Raw genomic sequence first — 22,769 nt, forward strand, 5'->3', positions numbered from 1 at the left:
ATCTACTGTATCTCCAGTGATCGTTCTGAGTCCCTTCCCCAACTGAGCGCCTTAATGCCCCCCTCCGGAATATTAGAACATCTCCTTCCCATGAAAAGGTTACATATTTGATAGGTTATTTAAAAATAACCATAACTGCACACTTCAATGGGCTTTTATTCCTAAATAGCACCCCACCTCTGATTTCCTTAATTGCCCCCACTTCGCTCCGTCGAATATCAAATTAAACCAGCAAAAATCGCTAGTTTGTGCCCACACATTATTTATTTATTTATTGGCTAGGGGGGATTTTTTTATATCCGTTCCCTTTGTTTACCCAGTTGTATCAGACATGCTGCTCCCCTCAGCCATTTAGTTATACGCTCGCACACTTCTCCCCCTTTTCAATATCTCGATCCATTTTATTTTGGCTCATTAAATTAAATTAAGAGCCGCGTAGGTGTTCCATATTTAATGCCGGGTGTGCGGTGGAGGCGGGCAGGCGGGTGAGGGGGGGGGTGCACGCAGAGGAAGCCGGTGGCGGAGAATCGTAACCACCAAGAAAGCTGAAAGAAAAGATCGTTATTCAAATGTGGGCAGTCCTGGCGAATATTTTATTCCTCCTCTTCCCTCCCACGTTTTTTTTCTCTGTCTCTTTTTAAAGCGCATCTGAACGCGCGTCCCCGCGCGCGCGCGCGCACACACACACACCCTTCTAAAAAAGCAATCCGGCATGCATTCCAAAGTCCCTCTCTCTGCATATCCCTGCAATAATTTTCCGCTTTCCTTCGATAAAATTGCCAAATAATAATGAATCATTTCATAAATAATGGGTTTAGGGGCTTATCAGGGCAGGCGGGCCACTGCGAGCGCCTTATCTCTCTTGGCCACATTGCTCCGGTGTTCCGCTCTCCATACTAAATAGGAAACTGGACGTGATGTGGGAATGAGATCCCGGCGCTGCGAAGCCACCCAACGCTCTCTTTCTCTTTTCTCCTTTTTTTTTTTTTTTTTGCTTTATCTTTTTTCCTTTTCTTTTTTTTTACGGTAGAGGGAGGCGGGGGGAAAGGAAAAGGGGGAGAGGGGGAAAAATTGCATCCATCCGCCATGAATAGGCCACAAAATGGCTCCAGTCATTTTCACCAATGAAAAGCAAATGGTGAGTAAAAGAGAGAGACGATCTTGACGCGCTCGATATTGTTTTCTCGCGGGTTATTTTGTGCGTGCGTGTATGTTTTTTGGGGGTATCTTCGCTCCGCAGCCAGTCTGCCACTGGGCCCGGATTAGGAAGCCTTCCCTCAAACAGAGAAGAGGGATGGGAGGCGGTCAGAGAAGTAATAGAAATACATACAGTACATATATATAAATCCCCGCGCCATTCCCAGACTCTCAGATCGCTCTCGTGCGCACGTTCGCATATACATGTATATGCACGCACACACGCGCCCATATACACACTGAGGAAGGGGGAAAAGCAGGATGAAAGAAATATCGAATTATATGGATGTGTATTTTCACTTTATTTCCTTGCCCACTCGCTGCCTCGCCTTTCCACTGCAAAACCCCTGGATGTTCTCAGGTTGGCTAACGAAACGAGGCACCTATCCGTCAGGGCAGCTGCTCTTCGGCTGCTTTTGCTACCTGGGAGATGTTGTTGTTGTTGTTATTTTAAAAATTATCTATTTTTCTTTGTGCTGGAGCCCGTTTCCACCCAGCAAACGGCCTGCTGTGAGTCCAGAAGCAAATGTGGAATAAAGTGGAAGCGGGAGGCGGGGTGGCTCCATGCGAACCCGGTCCCGCATTCTCTGCACGTCTGCTCCCCGGCACGCGTGTACAGAAGACTGCAGCTGGACTTTATCCCTGTTACTGTATATAACCAGCACTAAGAAACTCAGGCCTGGCCCGGTATTTTAAGGCGGGGGAAATGTCTGCGGTGGTGGCTGAGGATTAATAAAACAAAATAAGCCAAGCCACTCCGCAGGCGGCAAACCGAGTTAGCCGGCGGATTCAGGCGCTCAGATCCCAGGATTCAGCCTCGTTTCCCTCTTCTAGTCGCCCCTTCTTTCCCCTGAGATACTTGGATTTGCAGGGATGGAAATGAAATGCGTATTTTGCGCGGAGAGGTGCGAGGTATTAATGGGAGAGTGATGGGAAGCGTCCAGGAGAGATGTGTAGGCGGCCTGTCTGAGAAAGCGCAGAATCTCTCTTAAACGGATACCGAAATGCGTGGCAGCCTAACAGGCCGCGAAGAGAAGGCTTGGGCGGGCCCTCTGCGCGTTGTTGTCCCATGTTTTTCGCGAGAAAGCTAAAGATTTGGGAACAGACAAGGTGGATTCTTTAAGAAAGCTCATTTGGTTCAGTGCAATTATTATTATTTTATGATTATTATTTATTAACTTAAAATAGAACCTATTTGCAGATGGGCAATATTTCAGAGCGTGGGAATTTCTTTTCTCCCAATTCAGATGCTGTCAATATCTTCCCTTTTATTCAGCTAATGCACGAGTGCATAAAAAACAGAGGAAGGCTGAAAATGCAACATATTTCGAACTGGAATTTGTCGCACCCCTCTCCCTTCTTCGTCTTTTAGGAATTCCGATTCTGAACATTTCCTGTAAAACGGGTTCCTTAAAATAATTTTTTTTAAAAAAAATCCCCTCCCCCATAGGAATTTTTCACTTAAAACGGTATTTCTGAATATTATAGCCCCAAAAGACAAGGCGAGGCGCTAGCCTGCTCAAATGCTTTCCTTTCTTTTTCTTTTTTCGTTCCGTTTCCTGCAGCCAGCATGCTGGTGCATACAGTCCTCTAATTCCTCGTGGTACAAAGAATAAATAAAATAGACTATCATCTGCCTAATACAGGGAGCGTTGTGTGTCATACAGTACGGCAGAAAAGTGATATATGCATCAAAATATGTACACCACAATTATGGCATCTGCGCGCTTAGGAACTGAAAGAAAAAGAATACATTGTATTTAGATGATAGATTAGATAGATAGATAGATAGATAGATAGACGTTTGTGTGGGAATGTAGAAAGGTCGCCTAGGTCCAAATCGGGGGGCGGGGCCTTACCAAGCAGCTCCTCCCCCTTCCCTCTGCGCGTATTGGCTTACACGCAAAAAAATCCAGATCGTGTAGAAGCCTGTACTGAGGCCTCCTCCCTATAGACGTTTCCACTTGCGCCTCCGCCCTTGATTTATTGACAGACAGATCAGTTAAACACACGAGCAGGCTGCGTGGTGTCCTGATGGTGAAACCCACATCTCGCTCGAAATGCATGATAACTTTGTAGGAGAGTTACAGGTAGGTAGCCGTGTTGGTCTGCCATAGTCAAAACAAAACAAAATAAAAAATTCCTTCCAGTTCCAGTTCCATGAAAGCTCATACCAAGAACAAACTTAGTTGGTCTCTAAGGTGCTACTAGAAGGAATTTTTTATTTTATTTTGCTTTGTAGGAGAGGACATCCACCGCCCCTCAAGACTGCTAAGCTATGCTTAAAAAGAACAGAATGACCTTTACAAGCCCATCAGCTCAGCAGCTTCTCTGCAACTGTGTCCAGACAGATGCCGCAGAATATCTCAGAAGTATGCGTATTTAGGTTAGATTACTGCAATGTATTATACCTGGAGCTGCCTTTGAAGACAGTTTGGAAACCACACCGATGCGAAATTCCTTGGCCGCATTGCTGACCGGTGCAAGATGGTCTGAGCGTATACAGCTAATTCTGACATGACTGCACTGGCTGCCAATTAGTTTCCGAGCTCAATTCAAAGTGCTGGTTTAGACCTATAAAGCTTTGTGCCACTCGGGACCCCAGTACCTCAGGGACCGCCTCTCCCCAGGTGAACCAACCCCAGCCCTGTGATCATCACCGGAGCTCTTTAACCATGTGCCCCCCTCTGAATTAGGTCTGCAAAGTGACAACAAGAAGGGGCCTTTTCAGTGGTGGCTTCCAGTTTATAGAATGCTCTCTCCAGGGAATTGCGCCTTGGCTGCTTTTAGGAGCCAATCACGAACGTGCCCCCCCCCCTAGCATGGAGACTTTTAGCTATTGCGGTCAGTTGTGTTAGAATGCTTTTAATGTATATCGGTGTTGTTGTTGTTTTGAAACTTTTTATTGGTTTTAGTTTTGCGATTACATTGTAAGTTGTTTTGAGTTTATAGTCTGTACAAAAGAGTAATAAGTCCAATAATAAATAAACAGTTAATGCAGCTGGATCCCACTCTAGTTTACAACTCCCGTTTAATTTAATTTAAGCTTTAAATGGTGTCCTATGCCATCCTTATTATGTCTTAATTATCTTTTTGTAACTCTTTTATTTTGTCTTTTAAAAGCAGCCCGTGCATGTAAATTTTAAATAATTAAATTTGGCACTGGTAACTTATTGTTAGGATAAAAGGCAAGAGGAGAGAGTACCGCTTTCTTGCCTTTTGTTCTGACATCCCGTTACCAGGGGTAGACTGCCTCCGAAATGGAAGCTCCGCAGATAACCTTTAACAGACGTTCAATATGGTGTGTGCGTGTAATCCACTACTCTCGAAGACTTCTCTCCCCATCCCCAAAACACACACACACACACACAAGTATTTTCGCGTTTCATACATTTCTTTCTGGATACAGCGTGCGTACAACAAAACCCCAAACGCAGCTCACTCCTTCAGATCCTGCTAAGACGTGCGCCGGACTTTTCCCGCCACTTATCTGCCATTTGCTGGCCGCTCGCTTCTGCCGCAGTTCCGTTGTTGGACAGACTCAAGGCTACTGGAGATCCAGGGCTTGTGTCAGGAGCAGAGCGAACAACCACCGCAGGGATCGCGGCTTCCTTCTAAGAGGAAGAGCCTCCCGCCCCACACCTCTACCCCACAACAATACAATGGGAAGGAAGCGTTGAAGGAAAGAAAACGATCGTTTCCTTTGCGCCCAAGAGCGAATACAAAAGGCAGGGTACAAAAACAAGCTTCCGAGTCGCACAGGACTCTTCACCAGGCCTGAAGCCACAAATAATAATAATAATAATAATAATAATAATAATAATAATAATAATAATAATATAATTGTGGGCAGGGTTTTTTTTTTTTTTTGCCTGCAAAAGCATACTCAGTTAGAAGGAGGGGGTGGTAAGAGATAGAAGCTATCCCGTTCCTTCAGACTTTTCCCATCCCAAAATGTGGTTTGGCAAATATTTAGGTGTACATAAAGCGAAATTAAATTGTCATAGAATCATAGAGTTGGAAGGGACACTGAGGGTCACCTAGTCCAGCCTCCATAAATCCAGGAATCTCAACTAGATCATAAATAACAGATAGCCATCCAATCTCTGCTTAAAAACCTCCGAGGAAGGAGAGTCCACCACCTCTCGTGGGAGTCTGTTCCACTGTCAGAAAGTTATTTCTGATGTTTAGTCGGAACCTTGTAGCTAGAAGCCATTGGTTCGGGCCCTAGCCTCCGGAGCAGGAGAAAACAACTTTCCCCACCCTCAGTGTGACAGCCCTTTAGATATTTGAAGATGGCTATCATATCTCCTCTCAGTCTCCTTTACCAGGCTAAACATACCAGTGGTAGATGACTTCTCTCTCATTGGTGAGAATGGCTTCTTTGAGACAAGATTGTAAGTGGTGTGGGGAATAGAGAGGTGGGGGTGAAGCTTCCCCCCTTCCTGCTGGACTCCTGTGGTTACTGGTAGGAAAGGCACTTCTCACATGCACAGGGTAATCGACGCATGAACCGGAAATCGAAACCAGGCTGCAAACCTTAACATTTCTTTCGAAACTAACCCCATCAAAATCAATTGTACTTAGTTCAGACCGAGAATGCATTTAGGATGTGAGCATTGATGTGAAATGTTATGTTATGGCCCATTTGCACAGACACTCATTTCCCTCTGGCTTTCTAGTTAAATATACCCCCCTACCCTGTCCAGATCTAAATATCTCTCCTCGCACCCCACTTCCTCGGCCTCATATCCGGGACGGAGGGATCCCTCCTGATCCGAGATGCTTCTTCCTCTGCTTAAGCCGTGGCAGGAGGCAGCATCCTGGGCTAGCCCCTCCCTAAATGAAAGCCCCCTCGAGGTAGGAGGAGGAGAGGCGGCCTTGACATTGAGAGAGGCTTTGTGGAGGTAAGAGGCGAGGGGCTGCCGCTGCTTAACATCTGACAGAGGCGAATTATACCTCCTTGTACAATATCAGAAAGTCCAATTAAAAGGAGGAAGGAGGCGGCCGGATTGGGTGGGTGCTGCCGCCGACGCAGTTGAAAGCAGGGGAGGGGTCGTGACTGGTCAAAGATAGAGTCGTGCTATTTTGATGGCGCTTTCTTCCTTCTCCACGACGCCCTCCTCCAGCCCACTACTGTCTCCAAAGCTGCCATCCTAAGATCTCCCTCTCCCAACCGACCGCGGCAGAGGCCGAAGGAATGGAGAGGAAAGCCCCGGTCCTAAACGGAGATTTTGACAACAATGAAATCCTGCTGGTGTCGCGGGCGTTTTAGGACATTGTTGGTGGCGTGGTCCTTGGGAAACAATGGCAAAGCCTTCACTGGAAGGGTTGGGCCGGGCTTGGGCAGGTCCGTCTGCCTATAAAAGCCTTGAAATCGGCTTCAGATCCCTTGGTTTTTTAAACGATGCTTTGCTGCCACAGCATACAAACTGATTAATTCCGAGCAGCAAAACGGCAATCGCATACATATGGCACGTGTCATATTCGCTGCTGGGTCAGGTTCAGTGTCTTTGTATTAATTCCCAATTTGGATCGGTCCAGAGGTATCAGGGACCGCCAGATCCATTATATCCCTGCTGGACTACTGAGGTCTTCAGGGAAGTCACTGTTGGGGGGGGGGTCCCGGTGGCTGGGATGATGCACAACTTGTAACCACAAAGAGTCCTCCTGCCTTCAATATTGCGGGGCCTAATTTTGTGCAGCTCCCTCCCAGTTGAGGCCAGACAAGTCCTTCCACCCATGAACTCACTGGAGATTGTCGTCATTATGCCTGTAGACTTTCTAACCGAATTATGATTTTATACTTTTAACTCGCTTTCGTCTTTTTATGATAGGTTAGGTCTCCTGCACACAGAGACAACAGCAATTAAGCGCTATACCAATCGTTGAGATAAAGGATAAAATACCATCGAGTTCCTGGGTCTTAAGGGCTGCAGCGTAAGTCTGGGGACAGTCGGGCAGGTCTGAATGCTAGATATGCTACACGTTCTCCATGCTATCCTTACGGGGTATAAATCCTGGGCGAGGTATAAATAATAAAATTTATTATTATTATTATTATTATTATTATTATTATTATTATTATTATTATTATTATTATTATTATTATTATTATTATTATTATTATTATTATTATTATACTACCCTTTGCACTAGTAGCCAAGGCGTTGGGAATCCTTCTTTATGTACTCGAGAAATTCAGTGTGGCGTTTTGACATTCCAGGTCCGACAAGCGTAGGAGTTGGGTTAGGCCACCCCGCCCTTAAAGGTCTTGGGCTCCCCGCGTTCTGCTCCACGAGGCAGCCGCTGGCTTTGCTTGCCTTTCGACACGCCAATGTTGCGGACTAGCGCCTTGCCCTGTTCGGCGCTGCTCTTCCTTCGGAGGAGAGCCCCGCTGGGTGGGCAGAAACAACTCTTCGGCTGATCCCCGGGGGCTGTTGTGGTTTCAGTTCGCCAGCAGCAACCAATTTAAGCCTCGGTTTTTCTATGCAGCCGAGCGAGGCGCTGACCGGATTTATACTCGAGGCGTGAAATTAACAGCCCGCAGCTCAGTGGAGAAAGCCGGACGGGAATAATTCCGCTGCATTTAAGCGATTTAAACGAAACGCCATAAAATATGGATTTTTCTAGGCCCCGTCGCCAATCAGCCCCAATATAAATTGCGTTTCCAACGCCTCTACGTATTTCTTCGTGCTTTGTTTTGTTCTTGCTTTAAACGGGAGCTTGCTTAAAGGTTTGAAGCTGAAACCCTGAATATATTTCACTCGGTCCTCGGGAACCAATCTTCTTGGACTCCGAGGGACTCCGGGAAAATCACCCCAGCAGGGTGTGTGTGTGTGTGTAGGGTGGTGGTGGACGACGGTTCTAGGGATGTATATTCGGAAGATAGCACCCATCATTCTCGTCGTGGGACTGCTTCCAATTAAGTGCATATCAGATTGCCATCTGAAAGGGCTACCTGGTCTTAAAACAAACAAACAAACAAAAAACAACAACCCCAAGTATTGAAGCTGAAGTTTATGTCATGATAAATGTTAGTCTTTGAGGTGCAAAAGTACGGGAGGGCGGGGGAGGGGAAAGGTGTCAAGATATCAGCACGGCTACTCCCTCTGCAAGTATTATGGAGATAGTTGGAAAAACCGAGTTTGGGCTTATATCTCATAGACAGCTTCCTGTTGTTTGGCGTTTCTGGATCAAACCGGAAGCCATTCCCCACCCTCGCAGCAGTCTGTGCCACAACATAACCTTAGAGTTCATCGCGATCCCCAGAAATCTGATGGCTGCAAAGCGATCGAGGGGGAGGGCCTCCTCCGTTCGTTATAATAAAACTGTGTTGGCGGCGGCCAGAAGAGCTGGAACTGACTGAGACGCGTTTGGTTCCGCTGATCACAATACTATCGCCGATCGGAACATTTACTTGGAGAAAGACCTATTGATGTAATCGGGAGAATTCGAGTTTAAATGTGTCGTGAAGCCCAAATATTCGAATTTAACTGGCTGTGTGTGTGTGCGCGCGCGAGGCAACTTTGGAACGCACGCCGGTTCGGGATAATTCATCTATTTGTGGAGCGCTTGGAGATTAACAAATCTGGCGTTGTTGTCAGAGCCTGGGCGCAGCCGACTTTTGGAAAGTGCGCTTGGTTGCAGCGAGGAAGTCAACAAGGCGGAACACTCAGGACGAGGGTCCTATTAGTCCCCCAAAGTGTTATTAGTTGAATGCATCGATATGACTATGCAAAGTTAATTTAAAAGCTGATATCCGCAAATACACCATAGCAGAATACATTAGCACTGCGATTCACTCAAAAAGCACCCGAGTTTTCATTTTATTTTAATTTTGGATCGGTAGAATAAATAAAAAAGGAGATGGAGATCCAGTTACAGCGCTGTTTTTTAGAGATAGGTGAATTCCTTCCTTCCTTCCTTCCTTCCTTCCTTCCTTCCTTCCTTCCTTCCTGTTCACTCTTCCATTGTGATATGATTTCTTATTACACTCCCCTCCCCCATTATCCCTGGCATTAATGTGGTATGAAAAAGTTTCTCTTCCGCGCAGGCTGCCTCAGCGAATGGTGGCGATTTCCTTTTTCTTTCAGCAACAAAGATGCTTTGCTGGCTTCCCTTCGTCTCCGTCTCCTTCTCTCCACTGCACAACTCCTCCTCTTTAGGTTGACACTGTCACTCTGCCACCGTCCTCCTCTTCCACCAAATGGTAGATATTTGATCCTCCGGCCGCTCTCCCCACCCACCTCATATCTGTTAGAATGACTTCCCCGAGGCCACCCGCACTCTCTTAGGAAACGCACCCGCGCAAGACCTTTGCGCGGTATGCGCGCCCGATTGCCACGAAGTCCGAAGGGTGCGTTTGTGGAATTAAAAAGCAGAAATGAGATATGGGTAGGGCTGGCAAAGAGTTTTCCGCAACAGGATGGAGGGCATGTTGAAGAGAAAATCCCTTCGCTTTTCTGGAGCGCAGGGAAGTCTCAGAGCCTGAAGTTGGGGAAGGCACCCCCTTTGCTCTGCGCTCTTCCCCCGTCTTAGATCCGCCTGGGTGTCCCCGCCCGAGCTTGCCCGGCCACCGGGCCACACAAGGGCCGCGCGCTCTACACTGCGCGCCATGCCCGCCCCGCAACTGTCCTCCGCGGCTGCTGAGCGGCCCTGCACCGGTGCCCAACCCCTCTGGGCGCCCGCTGCGCTGCCAATGACAAGCGGGCGACGTCGCAGGCGGGGAAGGCGTCGCTTTCTTTCCCGATCCTTCCTCCTCCCAGTCTTCCTCCCAGCCCTTTTTTTGGGTTGGAAGCTCGTCTCGTTCGCCCTTCTCCTTTCTTCACCCTGCGCGCAATTTTCCTCCCTCATCTCCCTCCCCGTTTCATCTTCCCCCTTCCTTCCTCTTCCTCCACTTTCCCTTTCTCCTCCTTTCCCTCCCCTCCCCCGGCCCCGCTCCCTGCGCGACCCTCCCTCCCTCACGGCTCTCCTCTCCCTCTTTCTCCCCAGGATGCTGATGGAGAGGCCCCCCAGTGACCCGCCGCGGGATGCCGCGCACGGAGCCGGAGCCGCAGCGGAGGGCGTCGGCGAGCCGGACTTGGGCTTGGGCTCGGGCAGCCACAGCGTCGGCGGTGTTGGCGATCGGCGACGCGGGGGGATGGCCCTCCCGAGGGAGCCGGCGCTGCTCAATGGGGTTGCCAAGGAGACGGGCCGGCCGCCCCCCTCCCCTGGCCCGGCGCCCCCCGCCGCGCCGGTGCCCGTGATCGAGCTGGTGCGCGCCGGGCGCCCTATAAAAGCCGCGGACGCGCCGAGCAGCGCCAGGCAGAACCAGCGCGAGCGAGACGGAGGCAGCAGCACCAACAGCAGCAGCAACAGCCGAGCGCAGCGCTCCGAGCCGGCCAGCGCCCTTGCTCTCGCCCTCGCCACCGCCGCGGGCACAGGCACGGGCACGCCCCCCGCCGGCGCCAGCCTCAGCAGCAGCAGCAGCAACGCCAGCAGCGACGCCCGCATGGTGCAGCTCAGCCCCACGGCAGCCCCTGCGCTCCCGCTCCAGCCACCTGCGCGAGCCATGCTCTACGGCCTCGGCCCCCCGCTCAGCACCGCCAGCAGGTCCGCCGCAGCGTCGGGGGAGTGGGGGGGGGGAAAGGGAGGGACTTTTCTGCCTGTGCCATCCGTTCTCGGCTTGGTTTGCTTCGGGTCGCCTTTGTCATATGCCACCAGTGTCGATGATATCCTCCGGTTTCACAGAATCACAGAATTGTGGAATTGGAAGGGAGCACGAGGGCCATGCAATGGAGGAATATTTTGCCCAACGTAGGCTTCGAACTCGCGACCTTAAGTTTAAGAGTCTCATGCTCTGGTTTGGGGGCTTTGCCTTGCCCCCACGCTTCCCCCCTCTCCTTCATTTTTCCTCCCTTTCTTTTACAAACCAACATCTTTTTCTTTCTCCGCTCTTTTTTTTTTCCTCTCGCCTTTTATGATGCCCTCTGAGTGCCAAACCTGAGCTGTGTGGGACTGTCTGCCTTTCCCTTTTGTTGCATTGTCCGCTTGCCATAGAGAGAATTGATTTTTTTGCCCTTACTTGCTACGAAATTAATAGCTAGCCTACCACCTTCGTCTATACGAGCCAGAAGGAAACAGATTCTCTCTGGTGGATCGCCCGTTCTCTATTGACAATCAAATTCAGTGTCCCCTCTGTAGACATCATTTTCTAAACCACAATTATGCATCATTTAAAAAACAATAATGATGAAGGAACCCGTTGACTGCCAGGTATTTTTTTTTTTTAATGCCATTTGTTAAGTGTACTGGCTAGAACTGTAAAACAGGCTGTTCCGTGAAATGCCATTGAACTAACTAGCATTACTAACTAGCAGACGTTGATAGCCTTAAAGTAACAAAGGTAATGCTACTGCTCTGGATCCCTCTCCCTCGCTTCCTCGCCGAGAAATTGTCTATAGTGGAATAGATCAAAAACAGAGAGAAAACATTTCCTCCCAGGGATTACCGGTATTCTGAGTGTTTAATCGCTGTGTTGCCTCCATTAGTTAGGAAATTGTTGAGGTTCCTTTTCACTGCCTGCGGAAATGCAATGCATTTTAATCGCAATTCATATGTATATTGAAAAGCTCTGTCATGCCAGGGCCAAGCCTTCTTTGAGGTTAGTAGATGCTTCCACAATGATTCCCGCCCCCCCCCCCTTGTTACACAAATCCTTTAACCCTGGTAAGCATCCCTTGGGCTTAAAACTAGGTGCTGGAAAGGACACCTTAATGCTTCCATTAGAAGCACTCTGAAAGTGCTTCAGGCCCGTGTGTAATACATCTGAATCCTAAAAGCATCTTATTTAGAAGGTGAATGGGTTTCAGGGGAACTTACATCCAAATAAATGTGCTTAGAATTGCAGCTCAAGGTTTCTCGGTGTGTGTGATGAGCATCTGTAATATGTGCATATATGTGCGATATTATGAATGCTCATCACACAATGCCCCCCTTCCCACACTCACACTCTCTCTGCATATGCTCCTCAGCTGAATGGAAGTACATTCAAAGACTGCCCAGTGTCTTCAGCAGAGATCTGCCTTGCAATGCTGTACTCTCCTCATTTGGTCCTGTGTTCTGCCTCTTGCTTTGCAGCGGTTTCTTTGGAGAGTCAGATAACTTCTCAATGTACAGCAACAACCGAGTGAAAAGAAGGCCGTCCCCCTATGAAGTGGAGCTCTCTGATGGTGAGGAAGCTTTTTAAATTTGAGAGTTAAAAGAACCGTGATCTGTTAGTTAATTTCCTGTTATTTTCGTGCTGGTGGGGGGACGGGACAGATTATGATCTACAGGTGGAACCTGCATCAAAACGTTGCAGTAGCAGTCCTTCTGCTCAGCGTTCCAGCCAGCCACGCCTCCTGTCATGCTTCCTTTACTACACAGCATTCTACAGCCATTCATCACGCTGAGTTCTGCTTTGTTGTCTCACTTTCAGGTTTTTCACCCCCCTCCAAATGATTTTTGTACCTAGCAAACACTGAGGTTCCCCCAAGCCTGCTATCACTTCCCTCTTGTGTGTGGATGGGGTGTCATTTTGGCGGCTTAAGGATCTGCACGTGGTGAATATACGATGGCTAAGTACATAAATTAAGGGTTATTAACATAGTTGTTGGACTCCAACTCCCATCAGCCCCAGCCAGCATGACTAATGGCCAGAGGTGATGGGAGCTATAGTCCTACAGCATCTTGGAGGCACCACGTTGGCTTCATAGTGGTGATGATGATGATGATGATGATGATGATGATGATAATGATAATGATAATGATAATGATAATGATAATAATAATAATAATAATAATTTATTTGTACCCCGCCCATCTGGCCGGGTCTCCCCAGCCACTCTGGGCGGCTTCCACCAAACATTAAAATACATTTAAAATATCACAGTTTAAAAACTTCCCTAAATGATGATGATGTGGTGACAATAGCAATAATGGGAAAATGTTGGGATGAAACCAATAGGGTGGTATTCATTTAAGTTTTACTCAGATCAGATCCATTGAAATGAATGGGCATGACGAAGTTAGGTCCATTAAGTTCAGTGGTTCTTCTACTCTGAGTAAAGCTTAGTTGATGACCACCCTAGGAGGGAGAAGACAATATTTGCCTACTACATTGCCCTGGTCCTGTATTTATTCATGTATTTAGGTGATATGCACTAAGCAAAACCAGTTTTTTGAAATCAAAGGAGCATAGCCATCAGTGTTGGATGGGGTTTGAGGGGGTGAGGCCTTTTGGACCTTCAGCTGGGTCAGGTGTCCAGATGTTCTGGAGCTTTCAGGGCTGGATGCAGAAGCCCAGGGCCTCAATCAGCAGAACAAGAAGCGGGGTTCTGTAAAGCAGCAGGACTGGCTGACCACATTTTGAAGTAATACACCATAGCGCAGCTGTGAAAAATGCAAATTCCATGGGATTGAAAACAAAGCTGCCAATATCGTGATGCCGTTATAGGAACCTATTATGTCCAGTTCTGGCCACCTTACCTCAAAATGGATGTTATGCAGCTGGAAAAAGAATAATGAAAGGACAGCCAAAATGATCACAGGACTGGAGGAAAGGTTACAACACTTGAGACTTTCTTTGTTAAAAATAAATAAATGAGTAAGACAGGTGGCAGGATAGAGGTGTGTAAGGTGTGGAGAAAGCGGAGAGAGAGAGAGAAGTCACGCTGCCTCTCTCTTCATTGGGGCCACCCCCTGAAACTGAATGTTGGAAGATTCAGGGCAGACAAAACAATGTACTTCATAGAGCATCATTTGCTTCCACAAGAGGCATCGATGGGCACCAACATGGATGGCATTTGCTTCCACAAGAGGCATCGATGGGCACCAACATGGATGGCTTCAGAACAGGATTAGACAAGTTCATGGAGGAGAGGGCTTACCAGTGGCTACTACGGATGCCTATGCTCTACCTCCACTATCAGAGAAGGCATATGCCTCTGAGTCCCAGTTGCTAGAAACTATGAATGTATATATACTGGCCTTGAAGTTCATGGAATAATTTAAAAGCTGCCCATGAGCAAAAGGTTGATTTTAGGCTTCTTTACACCTGAACCACGTGAAGCATCAGTGTATACATGACTGGTGAGATGTTCCTTCTTGGTTTATATATACTGAAGACATGAACTTAAGACCCAGGAGTACTAGCCTGTCTGGACTATGTATAAACTGGGCATGTGTTCTTATGACCACCAAGCTGAACACAGCCCCATCAGTCATGTCCTGTGACTCTCCAGATTCTCGACAGCCCTTTTGTAGCCTTAGGTAGGCAGCAATTTGCCTTAGTGGCACACAACTTGTGCAGGTCGAGAATCAAAGAAGCCAAAGTGAGGATGCAGAGCAGTTTTTATTGATGTGGGATAATGACATGAAGCAGAAACTTTGTTAAAAACCCTTGGAACTAATTCCATGAATGGGACACATGCTGTCACCCACACCTCATTTGCTCAAGAACTGCTATGGAGAAATTGGGTTATTATGACCATGGCAGCCTGATAATCCCAGGGTAATTAACTGGGAAAATGCCATTTGGAGGTCAGAACTCCTTCCCAGTGAGAGGTCACCACTTACAGAACATGGTGAGGATTTGTAATGTATTTCAAAGCAATAGAAATATCCAGTGGTCATGATCTTGCTGCTTTTTCAATCATTTATGTTTAAATTAGGGATCAAACAAAACTAAAAAAAAAATCACCTGAAAAGATTGGAATGTATCTTCCCCCCTTTTAATATTATATTTTAAATATCAGGTTTGAGATTTCCTCCATCCATATTGGCAAGGTGGTTGCTTGCTTGCTAGCTATTCTGCTTTACATATGCCTAGTAATCCTCAATATTCACATTAACAGTCATGCTGGCTCTGTTAATGAGCCCATTTTTATATTTCATCAAACATTTGACTTTGTTTGTTGCTAGCTCGTTTGTTCAACTATTGATATTTCCACAATTTATAGAAGGACTGGATATAATTTGGATGCCTCATTGAAAAGACACAGGGACAAGCTATTTGACATGAAAATGCAGCTGGACTAATCTTAAATTGAGGATTTCCTCAATTTAAGATTAGTCTTGCATCACCATCTTCAGTAGCTTTGCAAGAATCCTCTGTCTTTTAAATGGGAGTTATCCTGTGGCAGTGAGGGACTTGGCTTCTGCAAATGTGTTCATTTAGATCAAACCAACAATTTACATGGAACTGCTGCCACACTGGTTCTAGAGCAGCCCTCATTGACACAAACATGTAAAGTGGGGACATGCAGTTAAATAGCCCATTTAACTTACCGGTAGTGGGTGGCGCTGTGATCTAAACCACAGAGCCTAGGGCTTGCAGATCAGAAGGTTGGCAGTTCGAATCCCTGCAACAGGGTGAGCTCCCATTGCTCGGTCCCTGCTCCTGCCAACCTAGCAGTTCAAAAGCACGTCAAAGTGCAAGTAGATAAATAGGTACCACTCCGGCGGGAAGGTAAAGGGCGTTTCCGTGCGCTGCTCTGGTTCGCCAGAAGCGGCTTAGTCATGCTGGCCACATGACCCGGAAGCTGTACGCTGGCTCCATCGGCCAATAAAGCGAGATGAGCGCCGCAACCCCAGAGTCGTCCCCGACTGGACCCAATGGTCAGGGGTCCCTTTACCTTTAGTATTGACAAGTACGCAGACTGGCAGCATCTCTCCAGGGTTTCAGATAGGGGTCTCCTCCAGGCCCAGCTCTTCCTGGGGATTGAACCTGAGACTTTCTGCATGCAAGGCAGATGCTCTGCCACTAAGCCACAACCCTGGGTTGGGAGGCTGCTAGAAAAGCAGTACAATGAATCCACAAGCCAGGGCTATTAAATTATTTTTGCTGGCCTTTTAAAAAACTGGGATTAATTTTGTGATGGATTAACTCTGTGTGATATTTCTGTGGGTCTGTCACCTGAACAAGCAAAGGAAACAAAGCAGAAAACGATCAACCCCATTGATCCCTAAGCCCACAGAAGCCCAAACCAACTATCATCCTAATATATTTGATTTAATCCATTCTAAGTGCAGTTATGTGTTATGTCAAGGGTTTCCTGTGGGCTGCTTTGACCCCTGGGGACCTCTCCAAGGACCTCGTGCCAGTGACCTAAAAAGTGTGTGGGGTGATCAAGAGGCTGCCCTACACTCACATCCACTCTCTCCAGCACACACACACACACACACACACACACACACACACACACACACACACACTGCTGAGGTTGGGTGGGATTTGAAACCATGATGGCACAATTTTCCATGACTGAACACAATTTTCCCTGTACCCTCCTTCTTTTCACCCCTCTACAGCAGAAACCTATGGCGGGTACTCCTCCATGCGACAACAGAGTCCCAATGCTGGTGAGGACATCATCATTATTTTTTGTTCCATTGCTGGCTCCAAATTCTCAGGGGCCATAGGGAAGAACCTGGGGGAGGGGAGCTGGGCTTTTGGTGAACTACCCCTGCTTTACGTCCTCAAAGGCAAGACTTGGGAAGTATTTTTAGTCTAAAAATGTGCACCAGTCAACTGGCAAAACGCCAACTTGTTCAGGGACACTGAGGGAGAACTTTGTGATCTCTGTGATGCGGTAGATTGGATGTGGTACACTGATGGGACCAGGACTAAAAAGTTGGATTTGTATCTGTGGGGTGAGAGTTTCAGATGTGCCTGCAACACATGACTTTCTCCAAGGCCAGGTAAGATGGTTAGGGTTCCTGGAGCAGTTCCCCAAACAGAGACCCTCTTTCACCCCAAAATAAATGCATGAAATCAAGTCCACAGGATAAGGCTTCTGGTATATTAAAGAAGGTGGGGAATCTTTTTGGCTCAGTGGGACAGATCACTATCTATCTGCAACCCAATGGATCAACTTTGACAGTTGGGTGTGGCTTGTTGGGAATGGCTTTGCAGGCCAAACTGGGACCCTTGCTGGCCCTAGTTAAGCCTGTGGGCCTGAGATTCTCGGCTGTTGCTGCAGTAGGTTGATCTGAAGTATAAGGTCTGGGGGATAGAGAGTTGCCTTCTCACAACTTTTTCACAGCTACCAAGTTTGTGAAGCAATGAAAAAAGCTCAGTGCCACCACCCACTTTTATCAATGCCCCCGTAACTTAAGAAAAATGTCTCCACAGTCAAAGAGTTTTTAGGGTTTAGTGCTTAGTTCAGCCATCAAAACTCAGGATATAAAATTTAGATCAGCAGATCAATTTGGAAAATGCTAGATTTTTATCTCTATTTTTTCTTAAAAAATGAAGTTTTGCTCATGGGTTATGAAAAATATCCTCTCAGTTTGAGCGCTTCAGTGGAAGTAGACGTAATATTTGTTTTCTCAGTCATGACATGTTCTTAAGATAAGCCCTCAATATTTTTAAGCCATGCATAAATGGATCTGGAAGAGGGCCAGTTTCCAGTTTTACTGTCACTCTTGTTGCCATGAAAATTGTTAGGCGGGTGGAGCTCCTTCTGTTGAACCTCCTGCAAGGAGGGATTTATAATCTGTATATGCACAAGGGTGCAAGGATCTCAAATACAGGGTCACCATATTCCCAAAAGTTAAAATCCGGACAAAATTGTTGACCTTTGGGGAGCATCTTCCAAAAGTAAGTGTTTTTTAAAGCATTTTTTATAAAAAAATATTGCTCTAGTTGCCATACATCTGGGTTTCCCCCGACATTTGGCCGATTCTGTGAAAATCTACCCAGACGCCATTTTGGCAGTCCAATTCCTGGACATATGGCAGCCCTACTCAAATAGGCACCTCCTGGATTCCCAGTCCTAAGAAATCCTTGACACATGTCTGCTTTTCTCTGCAATTGGCACTGTGGGTTAAACCACTGAGCCTAGGGCTTGCTGATCAGAAGGTCGGCGGTTCGAATCCCCGCGATGGGGTGAGCTCCCGTTGCTCGGTCCATGTTTCCGAGTGCTGCTCTGGTTCGCCAGAAGTGGCTTAGTCATGCTGGCCACATGACCTGGAAGCTGTACGCCAGCTCCCTCGGCCAGTAACGTGAGATGAGCGCCGCAACCCCAGAGTCGGACATGACTGGACCTAATGGTCAGGGGTCCCTTTACCTTTACCTTTACCCCTAATAAAGAGACAAACTCTGTAATTTTGTATGCAGAGGTGGATGCACTGGGATATTTCTTCCTTGCAACATACACATCGGGAAGCTGGTCCTTGCAGAAGCACCCAGGCATATGTACGGGGTGCTGCTGCTGGGGGAGAAGACAGCCACTCCAGGTTTCAAAATAATTGTATATTAAGTGTATATTAAGTGTGGATTGTCAGGAAGGAATTGGCTCTTGATGTGACTAAAAGCAGAGTGTCTGTGAGCATGTGAAGAATTGTTTTTCTTAAGCATTAATTCACCTCAGTCCAGGCTTGGTGTCAGCACCAGGCTACTGCTGAGGCCTCAGTACTGCATCAGAGGTCACTGGCAGTGTTGTCTGCCCTGAATTTGGCATTTAAAAATTTCCCACAATGCTGCCAATATAGCCTGACAGCCACCATTTTGTCATTCCTTTAGTGGCCCATGACAATGTTCTGTCAGGGGCACTGTGTGAAATTTAAAATGGAGCCTCCTAGCAGGATGTCATTGCCACCACATAAGTCTGCAGTGCCCACTAATGTAGAAGACCCGCCAGAGGGGAATTTGCAGAGTGCTCCTTGAGTCCTAGAGTTGACCCTGTCTCTGTCAATTCCATTCACCTGGGACTAAGGCTTCTGGATCAGAGGGCAGAGGATCCATCAATAAGTTTTTTTTTGCCTTGGTGCTTATCCCTTTGCAAACTGAGAACCAAAGCCAGCTTTCAGCAACAGCTTCCTCCCCACAATATCTATCGCTTCAGATTTCCCTATTGCAACAGTTGACCTCATTATATCTCCAACCCCCCCCTGACTTGAAGAGACCCTCAATACTTGACTGCCCACTCAATCCACTTACCCTTCACCACTGCCACCAGTGCTGCTGATTTAAAAAAATGCCAAATTCATGCTGAAGTAAACAATACCTACTAAGTCAAGTATGTGTAATCTCTTTCATCTGCACAGTGCATAATTCATGCAGAATATAAGAGTAAACATTGCTTATGGAAAAGACAGGGGAATGACACTTGCTACTGCCTTCTGCTGTAACATGTGGTGATTCTTGCTCTTATGCACAGGGTTTTCCTGGTCACCTGGGTTGGCATCGGGAAGGAAATTCCCCCCGCGGCACATTGGCAGACACCGGGGCTTTTTCGCCTTCCTCTGGAGCATTGAGCAGGATCATCTGTTAGGATCAGGTGGGCGTATCCCACATGATCAATTTCCTGCTTCGAATGTTGGGTGGGCTAACTTATGGAGAACTGCTGGGTCCTAGGCCCCTTTCCCTTGGGAGGTGACTGCCGACTGGCATTGCACTCAACCAAATCCACATTATTATTTTTAAAATTATGCTAAAATTGAGTATATGCAAATTGCTGGAAATGGGTTGTGAATTACAGTTATTGGGCTGTATCCATGCCGGTTTTGCACTAGTGGAAATTACTGATCTCCAGGAGAAGCTGGTCTGTTTGGAGGAATGGGGCAATGCCCCATCAGCCCAAGTCGACCGTTAGTCACCTCCCACCTGCCTGCCATCTTTTGTATAGTGAGTCCAGAGAGGGGCAGTGTTGGTTGCCAGCTTCCTCCTCCTTACTCTCAGGTGGAATCTACACACATATAAAAAAACAACGCTGCAAAAATGCTTTTAAAACGTTTTGAAAAATACATTGAATTTGGCATAGCTCACTGTCGCCCTCTTGTGTGTCACATTTGTATATTGCACTTCACAACACATTTAAAATGTTTTATTTGCATTTGTATAGCTCAGTCCTCAGTGTCACCATTATGGAACTCAGTAATGAGGAGGATGGGGCAAAACTAGAAATAGTTGGCTCTGCCTGTTATTGGGCATGGCTCCACCTACTATAAGCCACTCTGTCTTCTGCCATACCAGTCTCAATGGGCACCACAACTGATCTCTCCTACCCACTGCAACCCAGGTGTCCCCTGAAAAGTTGCTTCTGATGGTTAGGAGACCTCCCCTGATCAGTATGGAACAGGAACCACAGGGTTGCAGTAGATGGAGGTCTTTTGTGTACGTGTGACAAAAATTAGGGGCCCTGCCTTGCACAAAGAGAAGCCTTTTTTCACTGGAACAAAGCCAACTTGGGATGCATTCTGTACCAAGCAGCTGAAGTGCTCTCTCTCTCTCTCTTTTTTGTCCCCCTCCTCAACACTGGGACTCAGTTATAAGAGTATTTGGTGGATCTTAAGGAGCCCAATACATAGCATGTGTCATATCATGAACACAAGACCATCCAACTGGGTTTCATGGGTTTTTGTAAGATGAAACAATTCACAGTCTGCATAATATTTGTTTGTTTGATTTATATCCCATCTTTCCCTCAAGGAATTCAAGGTGGCATATATGCTTTCCCGTCTCCCCATCATATCCTCACAACTACCTTGTGAGGTAGCTTAGGCTAAGAGATAGTGACTGACCCAATTTTGAAAAGTGTTAATTTAGCACCCACCTTCACCAACATGCTATAGATGATAGATAGATAGATAGATAGATAGATAGATAGATAGATAGATAGATAGATAGATAGAGATAGTGTCTCCCTGAAGTGCTGTATATATATTCCTTTCTGTTAAGGATTCTCTGTTTAGTAGCTAGCCAAGTTGCATTGTGGGATGAGGCCTCAGGTTATGTTGCTGCAGAAGAGATTGGGTAGGAATACAAACTGATTATAGTTTGTGTCACACCTTATGAGAAGAAAGAATTGGGCATCTGTCTAATTTCTGCCTCCCGTTCCAGAGATGAAAAGTGTACCTGGCTGGCTCTGCTAAGATATCTACAAATTGTACTGTAGGAATGAAGGAGAAATCCAGTTTTTATGTAGCCTTATCTGAAAAAATACACAAACGGAAACATAGCTGCTCTTCAAAATTTGCATACAGAGGGGTGTATTTTAGGGGAAATGTACACTAAAATGCTGAGTAATTTTTGTGAGGTTTTTCAATTCAAAAAAATGCAAACTAATGCAGAAATATGGTGAACTGAATTTAAGATGGGAAAAAATGGCAGATTCATCCATCCCTACTTGAAAGCCACACTTTAATAAGTTGTTTCGATGCGTTCGTGTTACTGTTTCCCCATGAATTCTGTCACTGCTAACCTTGCATTTATTTTTATTTTTAGGACCTCACACAAAAGTGGTCCGTCGAATATTCACAAATAGCCGGGAGAGGTGGAGGCAGCAGAATGTCAATGGAGCTTTTGCTGAGCTCCGCAAGCTCATCCCAACTCACCCGCCTGACAAAAAGCTGAGCAAGAACGAAATCTTACGGCTGGCTATGAAATACATCAATTTCTTGGCCAAGCTGCTCAATGACCAGGAAGAAGAAGGAAACCAAAGGGGTAAAGTCAGCAAAGAGAGTGGCCTCGTGCAAGAGGACCTTCTTCAGGACATGTTGTCTCCAAACTCAAGCTGTGGAAGCTCTTTAGATGGAGCAGGAAGCCCAGACAGTTTCACAGAAGAACACGAACCATTAGACCCCAAGCAACACACAAGAGCTCTCCACCATTCTATTCTTCCCATTGAAAACAGTGCACAGCGATGATGAACCTGCAAAGAGGCACAGGCAGGCCATTGAATACATGGTATCTGGAATGTATGCATGTCCTTCACACCCCCCCCTCAAAAAGAAAATGGGTACTTCCCAAGTTTTCCTGTTGGCTTGAACAAAAGAGCTGCATAAGAAACCACAGATGGATCAAGTGCATCTTCACTGACAGAGCATTGATGGCCTGGGAGGATTGTCTTGTTAACTCTGTGTTTTTGAAAGAGTTTAACACTCAAAGGTGGAAATATGCAGCCATCTCATCTTGTATTCATACAAGGTTTAAAAGGGATTGGCCTGACACACTGTCCTTCTGCAGACTTATCACTGTTGCAGTATTGTGTTGCCCCTCATTCCCTGTCATCTGTTCCAAGCATCTTCCATAACATTGTGCATCCATGTGGCCGTGAAAGCCCTTAAAAACCATCCCTGCAATGTGGTTTTTCTCCAGCTCACTTTGAGAAAATGTATGCAACTTGTCTGCCTTCACTCAAGAGCTTTGCCTTTCTTATAGAAGAAAGAAAAGAATCCCTTGCGAAGGAACAGCTGACTTTGTGTTGTGGTTTTCTCTGAATTTTTTAAAGAATTAAATCTAGCTCAATTTTGGGTTGTTTGAGGTCTTGTATTTATGATGGTGGAAATCTTTTTGTTTAATTCCAACCTGCAGTATCTGTTGAACTAAAAAGGTACATCAGTGAGGGTTTGTTTCCCAGCTTCTGACATTTCATCACAATGATGATTTCTTCTAACCTGGGTGAGCAACAGCATTTCCTTGGAGTTCTTATCTCGGGGTTTCCTGGTTTTATTTTTCCTGAAACATGTGGGACGAGAAGTTGTGTGTGTGTGTGTAAATATATATTTATATACAAAACTGGTATAAACAATGTTTCAGTAATGCA

General features: G+C 46.5%; 1 protein-coding gene across 3 annotated transcripts; it reads left to right on the plus strand.

Annotated features, from left to right (window-relative positions):
* The first annotated feature begins 1,049 nt into the window (after window positions 1-1,049).
* Window positions 1,050-22,447, plus strand: TAL1 (TAL bHLH transcription factor 1, erythroid differentiation factor). Of its 3 annotated transcripts, none has more exons than XM_033152198.1 (5): window positions 1,050-1,138; window positions 10,192-10,791; window positions 12,319-12,410; window positions 16,531-16,581; window positions 21,449-22,447. In XM_033152198.1, the coding sequence occupies exons 1-5, from the start codon at window positions 1,125-1,127 to the stop codon at window positions 21,868-21,870; spliced, it is 1,179 nt and encodes a 392-aa protein (XP_033008089.1). In that variant the 5' UTR covers window positions 1,050-1,124; the 3' UTR covers window positions 21,871-22,447. The 3 variants fall into 3 exon arrangements, with proteins under 3 accessions (XP_033008089.1, XP_033008090.1, XP_033008091.1); XM_033152199.1 differs by having other exon boundaries at window positions 16,534-16,581; XM_033152200.1 differs by lacking the exon at window positions 1,050-1,138 and adding an exon at window positions 9,488-9,556.
* Window positions 22,448-22,769: the final 322 nt, after the last annotated feature.

The sequence above is a fragment of the Lacerta agilis genome, chromosome 6, assembly GCF_009819535.1.
Source record: "Lacerta agilis isolate rLacAgi1 chromosome 6, rLacAgi1.pri, whole genome shotgun sequence".
Taxonomy (NCBI): domain Eukaryota; kingdom Metazoa; phylum Chordata; class Lepidosauria; order Squamata; family Lacertidae; genus Lacerta; species Lacerta agilis.